The sequence below is a fragment of the Thamnophis elegans genome, chromosome 3 (assembly GCF_009769535.1).
Source record: "Thamnophis elegans isolate rThaEle1 chromosome 3, rThaEle1.pri, whole genome shotgun sequence".
Lineage (NCBI taxonomy): Eukaryota > Metazoa > Chordata > Lepidosauria > Squamata > Colubridae > Thamnophis > Thamnophis elegans.
Window position 1 is genome coordinate 116,137,115 of NC_045543.1, and position 12,238 is coordinate 116,149,352.

The 12,238-nt window shown below is 37.5% G+C and overlaps 1 protein-coding gene across 3 annotated transcripts in view; it reads left to right on the forward strand.

Annotated features, from left to right (window-relative positions):
• TENT2 (terminal nucleotidyltransferase 2) overlaps positions 1-12,238 on the forward strand; it is a 38,261-nt gene that overhangs the window by 14,621 nt on the left and 11,402 nt on the right. For 2 of the 3 annotated variants that reach the window (XM_032213223.1, XM_032213221.1), the window contains exons 9-12: positions 3,540-3,616; positions 4,704-4,832; positions 8,797-8,840; positions 11,476-11,556. In XM_032213223.1, the coding sequence (XP_032069114.1) occupies positions 3,540-3,616; positions 4,704-4,832; positions 8,797-8,840; positions 11,476-11,556 (331 nt within the window). The remainder of the gene's footprint in view (positions 1-3,539; positions 3,617-4,703; positions 4,833-8,796; positions 8,841-11,475; positions 11,557-12,238) is intronic. The other variant, XM_032213224.1, reaches the window with a different exon arrangement.

Consider the following 12,238-nt stretch of genomic DNA (forward strand, 5'->3'; position numbering starts at 1 on the left):
AGCCCAGTATCATGCCCAGAAATACACTCCTATACAGATAGTTTCTGTATATACTCTGCTTGTTGCCTCTGTGACCTGTTTCACACATCTATTGATTGGGCATGACAGGGCCACTGTGGTACTTGCATTAGTTCATTGATGAACTTCTTTATTTCCACTGTACTCAATTTTGTACGTCAGAGGTGGCTCATATACATCTTCAGATTAGTCAATCAGCTCCAACAGAGTGGATGCTCTGGCATTGATTAAAGGTGTTTTTGTCTAGCACATACATAAAAAAGATGGAGGGAAGTATGCAGTGGAGTACCCCAAGGCTCTGTTTTAGATTCAGAAGAAGTCTTCAACTTCTTCATCAATGATTTGGATGAGGAAATAAATGGGGAACTCGTCACATTTGCAGATAACTATACGTATAGATGCTGTTAAAATTGATGTGCTTTCTGGAAGGATAGTTATTCTCTGTTATTTAAAAGAAGATACAATAGCACTGGACCACTTCAGATCAAGTATTTATTTTAAAAAGCTTCTTGATTTTGTTAAGCTGCCTAGAACAATAATAAAGCAGTCTTTAAAAAATAAGTCTAATAACATTCTATAGGCATTTATAGTTATTGACTTACCTCCTTGCAGCAAACAGACCTGATTAACACAAGAAAAAAAAATCTGCCTCTGCCTCCCAGCAATTTGCCTCCTGGAGCCAACAAGAAGTTTCACTTTCAATTTCAGATCATCAGCTGTTTCAGGCTACAGGGATTGCTATAGCCTATTGCAGCCTCCGAAGCCCCATTTCCCCGTTTGCTGCAAAGAAGTTAATTGCTGAGAGGCAGAGGGTGGGGGGCGGTGGGTGGGTGGGGCTACATTCAGTGTATAAGACGCACCCAAATTTTCACCCTCTTTTAGGGGGGGAAAGGTGTGTTTTATACTCCGAAAAATACGGTACTTCATTTGTCGGTATCAAAATGTCTGGAATACTTCTCTGCTTATATTTAGCAAGCCTTTGTCTCTCATCATCTTGCCGTTTTTGCCTTTGCCTAGTTGTTTCTGCTCGGACACATCTGCAAACCAGTCTGGTGCAAGCCAAAAGACACAATCTTGTCTCTTTGATCTTTAACAAAAGCAAGTTCCTTCAGTAGTATCTGTGAAGTTCCCAAGAGCTGACCTAATTAATTTACAAGCCTCGAGACAAAGTTAAAAAAAAACCATTCATTTATTAGGACTAACATCTTGGCGTGGAGCCTAAACTGGCTTTCTCTTAATTGCGTTTGAACTTTGCTCCTCTATCCTCCTTTCTGTCATGCGTCATAGATCATATTCACGAACTAGGTTGTAGAAATATGAGATCCAACTCTGGCCGAAGGTATGCATGGAATCCTTCTTCGAATGCCAACCTGATAATAGTCATGGCAATGCTTTAGAAGTTGACAGTATCTTCATCTTCTTAGGGCAGGTACAGTTAATGTGAGCTGCTTTTTTGCAGCCAGCAAGGCAGCTGAAATTGGCACACAGAACAATTTGATACTTGCAGTTGAGGATGTCAGTTTGTCAAGTTTCACAGTGAAAGTCTCTGACATCTAGCTTTCCTCTACTAAGAGAGATATTTGGCTTGATCCCAGCTCTCTTAGATCTTGTTCAAGATTATCACTTGTGAATTTACAACAGGTCACAAAAGAACTATTCATTTGTTCCACTTTTTAAGCATTTTTTGATATATATCTCTTGCAAGATTGACTGCTGGGTAGTTTCAAGCATCATAACTACTTTGTTCTCTTAACAGTAGGCCATGTTGAGAATGTCATAGTGTTGGCGTTCAGGTGGCAACAAGTCCCTGGCAGTCCCAATTAGGTGGCTTATATGAGTGAATGTTCCCAGTCTTGTTCTTGTTTTAGAAACCATTACAGATCACTTATCATACTCACAGGAAACGAGGCCAGCCGTATTAACACTCTCAGACAAAATAGCATTTAACAAAAAGAGAAAGACAGCTGAACCTGGGAAATGAAGCAAATAAAATGTTAAAAAGTTATGATATTTATGCAGTTAATATCAAGCTTGCAATTACCAAGCAAATCTAAATTATATTAAAGTAACCAAAATATCTTTCCAATCCTCAAGGCATGTCACAACTTTTGAGCACCTCTATTGTGTGGAAATTGAAAGCTGAAAAACCTGGCACACCCTAAATTGCATAACTTGCTCAGTCAGTCCCTGAGACAAGCCCAGAGACCATTGCTGTTATGCTACTCTTTTCTATCTCTCAGCCTGTATGTGGCGGTCAGCACCTTGGTCCTTTGGGCAGTGGAGTATTGATATGGGACTATAGGAAATTACTTGAAGGATCACCAGCCCAGTTTCAGAGAGCAAAGAATTGGTATATAGCCTTCTATTATCAATATTCAAATAACATATATTTGTATTTTGTGAGTCCTGGCTGTTTTTAAAACCACCGCTTGTGTAAATAAGGAAGAGGTTGCACTATCCCACCTATTCCCCAGTATGTCTGTGTCTGATTGTCTTACCAATTAAATACAGGCTTGGCCAAATTATCAGCAGAACAGTACCATGACTTGTTTGTTTTTGAGCATTTTGGCTACGCCAGAGTTTGTCAGGATTTCCTGATTGTCTCACTAGCAGATTTTGTACCTTTCTTATAACTTGCTATTTTTCAAAGGTTTGATTAGCAACTACAATCAATGCATTGCACTCATTTTAATTATATTCAGTTGTTCAAGCTCTTCTACAATTCATTAGAATCTGTTTTCCCCAAGAGCTTGATAAATGATGTGTCTGCTTAAATAAATGGCTTTCTAAGAAGCAACACTTAATTGTTGCCTGGTGTCAGCAGTAGCACATTTAAAACAGCAATGCTTTTGAGCAAAAGCCAAGTGCATTTTGTTTACCACTCAGTATTGATGGTCCAATTGTGCAGTCTAGAATTCATAGGCAGAGCAAATAGTGACTAAGGTAAGCTGCCATGAACATTTGCTAATTTTACTATAGACCCCACATGCTTACGAAATAGGCACTCACTTCAATGCCTAAAATACAGCGTTTTGCAACTGGACATGAATAGAGGACTTCATGATATAATTTTTTCCATTATGATTGTGTACATAATAAAATACATTAACCAAAAAGAGAATGCAGAGATACACTTAAATGGACAAAATTCTGATTTTTTGTGATTGGCCTTTGGAATCCCAGGCTTTCCAATACTATCCTTTTTCCACCATGGGAGCATCCCTCGTCAAATGCTTGAAAGAAAGCTTCATTCCTAGTGAAGTGGGACATTTATCATCCTAATAAGTATATGGAGGTTGTTGCCCAATTCCAAATAGGCAGGTCAGGGAACGAAGCCAAAGAATTGGAGGGTTTTAGGGACGCCAAATATTGAAAAGACTATCTCTAGGTATAGTTATTCTACTACAGAAAATTATTTAGCCTGAAAAAGAGGTTTTTTCCCATCCATGTTTTTAAGGTAACATAATTTGGATTTGTTTGTATAAAGTACTGGTGCAAATTGAATTTGTTTTTTCTTCTAGCTGTATGGATTTTGACTTGAATGTAAACAATGTTGCAGGAATAAGAAATACATTCCTTCTGAGAACCTATGCATTCAGTAAGTAGTTTACTTATTGTATCATGGATTGGGTTCCTTTTGGAATCCTTACTTCCTTTGAAAACTGAGGATACTCGGTACCTTAGAATTTGGGGCCATACATGCAAACTTGGGAGAAACCATTGTACTGAAAAACCAAGCAAACGTGATGATGGTTGTAAAGAACATGTCAGAATTCTAATATAGGTAGTCCTCAAACTTACAAACATCCGTTTAGTAAATCATCTCCCATTGACTTTGCTTGTTGGAACTCCCCTGAGAAGTTCACAAATGGTGATCACATGACCCCTGGAAGCTGAAACCGTCATAATTGCATGGCAATTACCAAGTGCCCAAATTTTGATTGTGTGATTGCAGGACACTGTGGCAGTCATAAGTGTGAGACCTGTAAGCCACTTTTTTCATTACCACTGTAACTAAACGGTTGCTAAATGAATTATTGTAAGGACTAGAATAGCACTGGTAAACTATGTAGCAGTTAATGTAACAGATTCTTTTTGTCCCAAAATGCTCATAGTCTCCAAGTTTAAATAGTATTAGGGGATGGCAGAGAGAAATTCAGGGTTTTAGCTGTATTTACTTTAGTTAAGAAGTTCCAATACTTTGGTCATCAAATGAAAAGAGAGGACTCATTGGAAAAGACCCCAATATTTGGAAAGATTGAAGGCAAAAGGAGAAGAGGATGACAGGATGAGATGGGGATGAGTTTGGGCAATCTCAGGAAGACAATGGAGGATGGCGGGGAGGGGTGTTTGGCATATTACAGTCCATGAGATTGTGATGTGTCGTGCGTGACTTAGTAACTGAACAACAACAAACAACACACAACACTTTAATTAAGAAAAAGTATTTAGAGGTGAAATTATGAAAATGGTAGACAGAATAGATAGGAAGAGCTTCTAGTGTAATAAAGAATGGCAAAACTATTTTAAAAGCAAAATATCTGTTAGCATCCATAACCCTAATAATGATAGATGAATATGTGCTCTAGTTGAGAGGTCAGTCTTGAATTAAACTGTTTATAGCCATTTTCATTGAATAACCATGTAAGTGTTCTGCCTGTCAAAATTGTATTTCTTGTTTATAGTTGAGAACCGAGTACGTCCATTAGCGCTGGTTGTAAAGAAATGGGCAAGCTTTCATGGTATAAATGATGCCAGCCGAGGCACTTTAAACAGCTATAGTCTTGTGTTGATGGTTTTGCACTATTTACAAAGTAAGTATTTGCTGAACTTTTCAGACATTTTCAACATTTGTCAAATGTTCTTAGAATCAGTTGTTAGGAAACTGCTAGCAAGGTCTCTAGGTAAAATATTTGTTTTTGCTTCTTTCACTTCTGCCATGTTTTTTGATGCATGGAAGTGTTCTCTGAGAAACATGCATATTTATGAAAAATACTGAAACAGTCTGTAATATAATCACTTAGATTTCTTGCTGTTTCTTAAATACAGTAGAGTACAAATTTAAAAAATCAGTCACTAACATTGTTTTATTAGCTGTTAACATTAATATTAATTGCTAAATATTAATAGTTAACATTAACTATTTTAACATTCTTATAACTGACTCTGTATTTTAAATGAATTTGAATATTTAAAAAGCAATTGCTGCCATAAATTATCGTAGTTTCTGTTTCAAGCTTTATCAGGAATTCTATGATGAACAAAAACTGAATGGATGAGGATATACAGTATAACCACCATTAAACTTTTATTTCAAACAAGAAAAGCTTGATTTGATGTGTAAATTATTTCAAGAGAAATATATGTACACAGATTCCGAGCTCATTGGAAAAAGGATAAGATAAAATTATGCTAATCATTTTCAGATTCTGTTTGTAGTTGTGTTTTATAGCTATGATAATTATAATTAGGCATTAGGGAAATAAAAACAGGGATTGTTTTTTAAAAGTTGTATTTATATTAGTGTAGAAACTTCTCTTAGATATTATAATGTGATAAGTTATTATAATTAACTATACATTATAATAGTCTATAATATACAAATAGTCCTCGAGATATGAATGGTGACTTAACAGCTGTTCGAAATTTTAACAAATCCATCAAAAGCTACTTTTGGAGTTACCGTTGCTGCAATCTGCAGTCACTCTCACAATTGACCACAGAAACACTGTAGCGCCCCTGCCTTCCCTTCCCTGATACCTCACTGCTGATCCCTGCAGGCCTTGGGCCTATTCCTCACATTCCTATTATCCAGTGCACATTTGCCTTTTGAAGATATCGAGACTTCATGATGGGGAAGAAGTTCAGGTCAATGGGAAAACTCTTTAGGGCCAGCTCGACAATTCAATGTGGGATAACTCAAGAGAAGGCCAACTAGAATTGCAGTTCACCACAGCCTTGAGTACTTTTAACTTGAGAGGGTTTAAACCTAAAGCAAGACAAGACCCACTGACATTGTTCCTCTATTGAGTTATCCTATATTGAATTGTTATGCAGTGAGTTGTCCCACGATGAGTTGACTGTTTTGAGTTGGATGGGGCGAGTCAGATGGGGCAAGATGGTTGGGGTAAATCAACCATGGCGAGTTGACCAAGACTCTACCTTGGCCATGGGGCTATTACCCAATCATTTTTCAGCAGCTCTACCATTACTTGACCCTTGCCTGCACAGCAACCATCATCCAGAAGTGGATGTCGTTTGGGTACACCTGCAAGGAATTGCAGGCGCACTGAAAATGAGGTTGCATCCAGAAGGCAGCCACACAGCCAGGGATCTGTGGCCTGCCCTCCATCCCTAGAATGAGTCTGGAGATCTTCAAAAGGTAAATTAGGAGGAAAGTGTAGGGCTCAGTGGGGTTTGAATTGGGCCTAAGGTCTGCAGAGAACTGGTGAAAGGGCCTCAGGGACCCAGGGTGAAAGAGAAAGGCCTGCAGAAACCTGTTGGAAAGGGAAAGGCCTACAGGGGCCAAGGGATAGGAAGCAGGATTTGAGGTGTCTCAGGAATGGGGGAGGCGTGGACCATGTGGAGCTGGGGCTCAGTTCTAAGTAGAACTGGGGCTCTTGCACTCCTGATGCACTCTGTGCTCTGCCTAACAAACTGCACATTTGTTTAATGGCTGTGTCAGGGAGAGAAGGGGATGGAGTCACTGAGTGAGACTATCTCAATTAATGGCCATCTACTACTTGTGACTGTAATGGGCAGGGTCCATTACAGCCATATCTTGAGGATTATCTGTGATATAGTAATGATAAAACACGTATTTGTGTTTTATCAGTCCAGCCATTTCATGTATCTGATGAAGTGAGCTTTAGTTCACAAAAGACTTTGCCTTTTAATAAAATTATTAGCCATAAAAGATACTATAATACTATAACACGCCTGAGTTCTTGCTATTATAATATATCACAACTTTCCACCTTTAATCTAATTAATTATATGTTTTTCTTTAAGTATAAGTATGAGCATTGAAGTAAGACATTGTTGGGAAACTGAGCCTTTATAGCCATAGTTGCTTCATTTTCCTTTGAGACCAATTAAATATGTTGATGCTCCAAATCATAAGTACTCTGGCCTAGTGGAATTATATAGTTCACTCAAGAGTTTTGCAGATAAGGAGACAGAAAGAGAGAGAAAGAAAGATTCGCTGACACATTCTAGAAGAGCAATAGTTTGAACATATTGGCCTTTTAGTCAAAGAGTTATAAAATTGCATATAAAATAGGTCAGTCCTTTCATGAATATTTTCAACTTGGAAGTAAAGAATTGCTGGCTATCACATGCCCTTAGAATTATAATAGGTATGCTTTAAAAAAGATGCACTTACAACTAGTCACTTAGCGACTGTTCAAACCTCCCAAAGCTACTTCCAACCTGGTTCAGTTAGGGCTGCTCTAACTCTCCTATAATTATTCGCTCTTAGAATTATCCGCAAGGTGCTGAAGTGCCCCCTCACCTATGAGTCTTCTGCTTCCCACCCCACTAGGCCTGTCTCCTCCTACCCACCCTCCATTACACACTGCACACTTACCTTTCAAAGATCTCTGGGGCTCCAGGACTCATGTTGAGGAAGGAAGGCAAGCCGCAGCATCTCTTGGTATCCCTGGCCCATGTGCAGTCCCAGAAATGGTTGCCATTTTCAGAGTCGCCAGAATTCATTGCAGCCACTTCTGGGATGAAGCCATGCCGCCCAGGGGTAGTGAGGGATGGGAGCTCCCACTTCTCCTCCTCTAACACAAGTTCTGGAAGGGTCACAACTCACTGTGGCTGCTCTACAAGTGACATTTCTTCCAGGGTGAAGCACTTGTCCCAGGGACACTGAGGGACAGAGCACCCTGCTTCACCCCCCCTCCTGTCCCTAATGCAAGCTCTGTAGGTCCAGAGATCCTCAAAAGGTAAGTGCATGATGGGTGATGAGGATAGGAGTTGAAAAAAGCACATAGGGCCCAATGGGCGGGAAGTAGACCCATGGTCTGGGATCCTGAGGGGGATGGAAACACATGTTGTCTTGTGCACCCCCCCCCCCCTCAGGAGAGGAGCCTCTGGAGGTCCCATGCAGGTGGGTTTTGGCCTGTACTAGGCTTTCCAGGACCTCTCCCTCCCCTGTGGTATCCAATGCTCTGCTTAACAACTTGTGCAGTGATCAAATGGCCACATCATAGAGAACTGAGGTTGAGGTTGTTAAGTCATAGGATCATACGGTCACTTTGCTTAATGACCATCACAATTTGCAACTATAATGGACAGGCTGAATTACAGTTGTGAGTTGAGGAATACCTGTAAATAAGATAATTTTTTATTCATAGTTAATATCGATAGTGATTATTTTTAGATAAGTTAAATTTTCCATTCACAGAGACATTATTCCAGATACTACTGAAAACTTAGTTTACACCTTAATCCCATGTTGATAATTTAGAACTGCATAACTTGCAAAAGCCTAAAAACATTATGTTTATAATTAAATACAATGTCTTCAGTGTTGAAAATTTCACATGTCCCTGGATAAATTTATATTGCAACTTGGATTTAAATGAGAGTCATATTCTTAAATGTTTAATCAGTTTTCTCACACATTATGCAAGTAATATGTTTAATTTAAAAAGCTAGAAATTTGAGTTTTGGGATAAGCATTTGATCCTAAACTTTCAGTTCACACCACTGATATGTTGTTTTCTGTGAAATATATAAATCACAGTGATTTTAAACTTTTTTTTATAGCCCTACCTGAACCTATCCTTCCATCCCTCCAAAAAAATTACCCAGTAAGTGCTTCTTATAAATTACTATATAATATGTTTATTAAAATGATTACCTTCCACATGAATGTTGCTGTTACTTGGGATAATGACAAAATATGCCTCTGACCATGTTTGTTAGAACTTCACAATGCTCCAACATGTGCATAGAAAGTCCTCCTGCAGACTGACTCATTCACCCTTTTTAAATACAAATCAAAATTTAAAAGCCAATTCTGATTATGACCTTTGACTGAGAAATAAGAACTACAGTATTTATTTCTCTTAAGTTGTAAGCATGTCTTTTTTGTTAGCTGGTGGAAAAGGCAATACCAACATATTGGATTTCTCTTCCTGCAATGTCTAATGCACTATCAGATCTATTCCAGAGGTTTGGGGAATCTCCTTGAGAAGATTTGGGAGGCATATGTTGGGAGGCGAGTAATTGGATTGTTATGTGGTGTTTAGAACTGCAGCATATTACATTATGAATTGAATTAAATACTTATTAGACATACAAGGAATTTGTCTCTGGTGCAGAAGCTCTCAGTGTACATGCAAGGAATAATGATAATCATAATCAGAGCCAAGGTGGCGCAGTGGTTAAATGCAGCACTGCAGGCTACTGCTAGATCAGCAGGTCAGCGGTTCAAATCTCACCGGCTCAGGGTTGACTCAGCCTTCCATCCTTCCGAGGTGGGTAAAATGAGGACCCAGATTGTTGGGGGCAATATGCTGACTCTCTGTAAACCGCTTAGAGAGGCCTGAAAGGCCTATGAAGCGGTATATAAGTCTACTGCTATTGCTATTGCTATAATAATAATAATATAAAAAATAAGAGGGGGACTGAAGAAGATAATAAAAAAGATTAATAATAATACTACAGTCATACTACATGGGAAAATATACATCCATTCTGCATGACAGTATTGTGTTATCTCACCTTTTTCTGATGGCAATCTACCTTTTAATGTTTTATTATATTCAATTTGAACTTATTTACATAATGATTTTTTGCTCTGCTTCTGCCCAACTATTATTTAAAGTCTCTTGTGGCAGTGACAGTACTGATAAATTATTATGCTAAAATATACCAAAACATTGATATATAATAGAAGTAAACTAGCATGCAGGATACTAAGAGGAAAGAGGATGATTAAAGGATGGCAGTTGCATAGAAAATGTAGAAGCAATTTAAAACTAACTCTGCTCCTCTTACATCAAAATAGCTAATTAAAATTTCCTGATTTCAGGATCATGTTTGGTAAAGTTAGAGATACATAGTAGGGTCACTCACTTAATTTTATTTTATAAAATTGCTATTGAAGTAAAAACTTGAACAAAATTTTTCATTGAAATTAATGTATAAAGGCTTTTGATATTAATGTATAAAGGCTTTTGATATTTAAATCTTTAATTTAATTAAAGATTAATTAATCACAGTATTGGAATATTTCTATTTTCAGTTACGTTGATTCATTAAAAGATCCACACTATATGTGTTTATAATCTCAGTGGAAAAAATGCTTTTTTAAAATGCTGGACATGCACAGTTATGTATCTAAAACAAGTATCTGCACGTGTTAAAATGTCTGTAGAGATCAGTGGAAATCTTTTTAACATATCAGCATTGTAAACAAGTAGTTTTAGCTGAGATGTGAGAATACCAAGTCTTAAAGTAATACTTAAGATCAACAAAATAATATTTAATTTAACAATTGCAGTTTGCAGTTATACATGTCTTTCTACCTAAATATTTTCATAGTGCAATACATTTGAAATGGCATTATGTCACCTTTTTATCAATTCACACTGCTTATTAATATGTAAGGATGACGTTGTTTTGGATGTAGTTCAGAATAGATTCTTTGGATCACACAGAAGTATGAAAATGGCATCTTTGATTCATTAAAACAACCATGTCATTTTCCAGACTTACATCTCTGCTGCAGAAGCCATACACTTCTGGAATCAAATGTGGCTGCTTTATACAATATTGGGTTTGTGTTTCCATAGTTTTGAACTAAATCCAAAGCACTGCACAGCCATAATAACTGGACTGCTTTAAATATAGTTTATTTTGGTTATTTAACTTGGCTCAATCTGCCGATAGGATAAGACTTTCAAAATTAATCCTACTGCAAGAATGGAGAGCTGTTATTAGTATAAGTACCAATTAAAGCTAGATGCTATCATAAAGGGCATTTTTCAATGCTGGATAAAATCCAGATAGTGCATGCCCTCAAGAAAATATCTCAGAGGCATTAATTGCTAATGCATCATTGTGTTCAAATCAACATGTAGGTCTACGTAGAACTGAGTTTAAAATTCTGTTCAAAATCACAGGAAGGAGCACTACCTGAAAATTGCTTCCGTAGGCATGTTTAACCAGAAATAAATAAAGTGGCAATTGCCAATAATAGCTCTATTTCAGAAGCGGTTTGTGACTGTACTATTATACACATCTGCTGAGATGTACATTTAAAAAATTCAGAAGAACAGCCCTTTTGGAGTAAAATATATAGCAAATGGACCCAGGAAGAAGTAAAGGAGCTTAACATCCAGTATATTTTGTATATTTATCAAGGGGTAAAGTAGTGTGAAAATATTGCTTAGTTGCAGAAGTCATGATAGCACCCTGAAGTAAGCAAATGTTCCCAAGGACTTTTTTGTTGCAAGGTGCCTGGAAATGACCAGATGCCAGAGCACCTGGGAGCAAAGCACAGAGGAAGCAGAATCAAAGGTAAGGGACTTGCTGCATCAGATGCTATGTGGGACACTTTGGGGAGTTGCAAATGCCAGATTAGGTAAAGGCTGGAATATTGTAACCCATTAGATAAATTTAGTTTTCATTGTCCATAATCTGGCAAGAATCCTGAATAATCAGTGTTTATTTAAATGATTTGGCCTTGTATGTGGTTTTTTTTTTGTTTATATTTTCTCCTTAATGCATTCATTGACATTTCCTGGGATAGTTTTCATATTGCTCCATTTTTTAGGACAAACAATTACAGTTGTTTTTTTAAAGCTTTAAAATTGTAAGGCACCCAGAGTTACTCTGGGGTAAGATGGACAGCCAATAAATTAAATAATAATAAAATAAATAAGCTTGACTGAGTCATTTTGCATTAATAACTATAGAAATTCCCGTTGTCTCTGTAGTACTCACTGTATGCTCCTGTGTTAGTCAACATAACTAGATTAGAATATCTGTGTTTTCAGCTACAAAAAGAAGGAATGAATCATGTATTTCGGCCAAGGGCTGGATATTGCCTTTTTCTTTTTTAACAAAATAGCATTTTTACATACTCAAAATTACACAAGCATAATAGTAATTTGGAGAGGTTTTTAGCTGCTGCACTGTTATGAACTACAGGGATCTTTGAAAAAGAGTTAAGTACTGCAGGCAAGAGTGAAATGGTCCA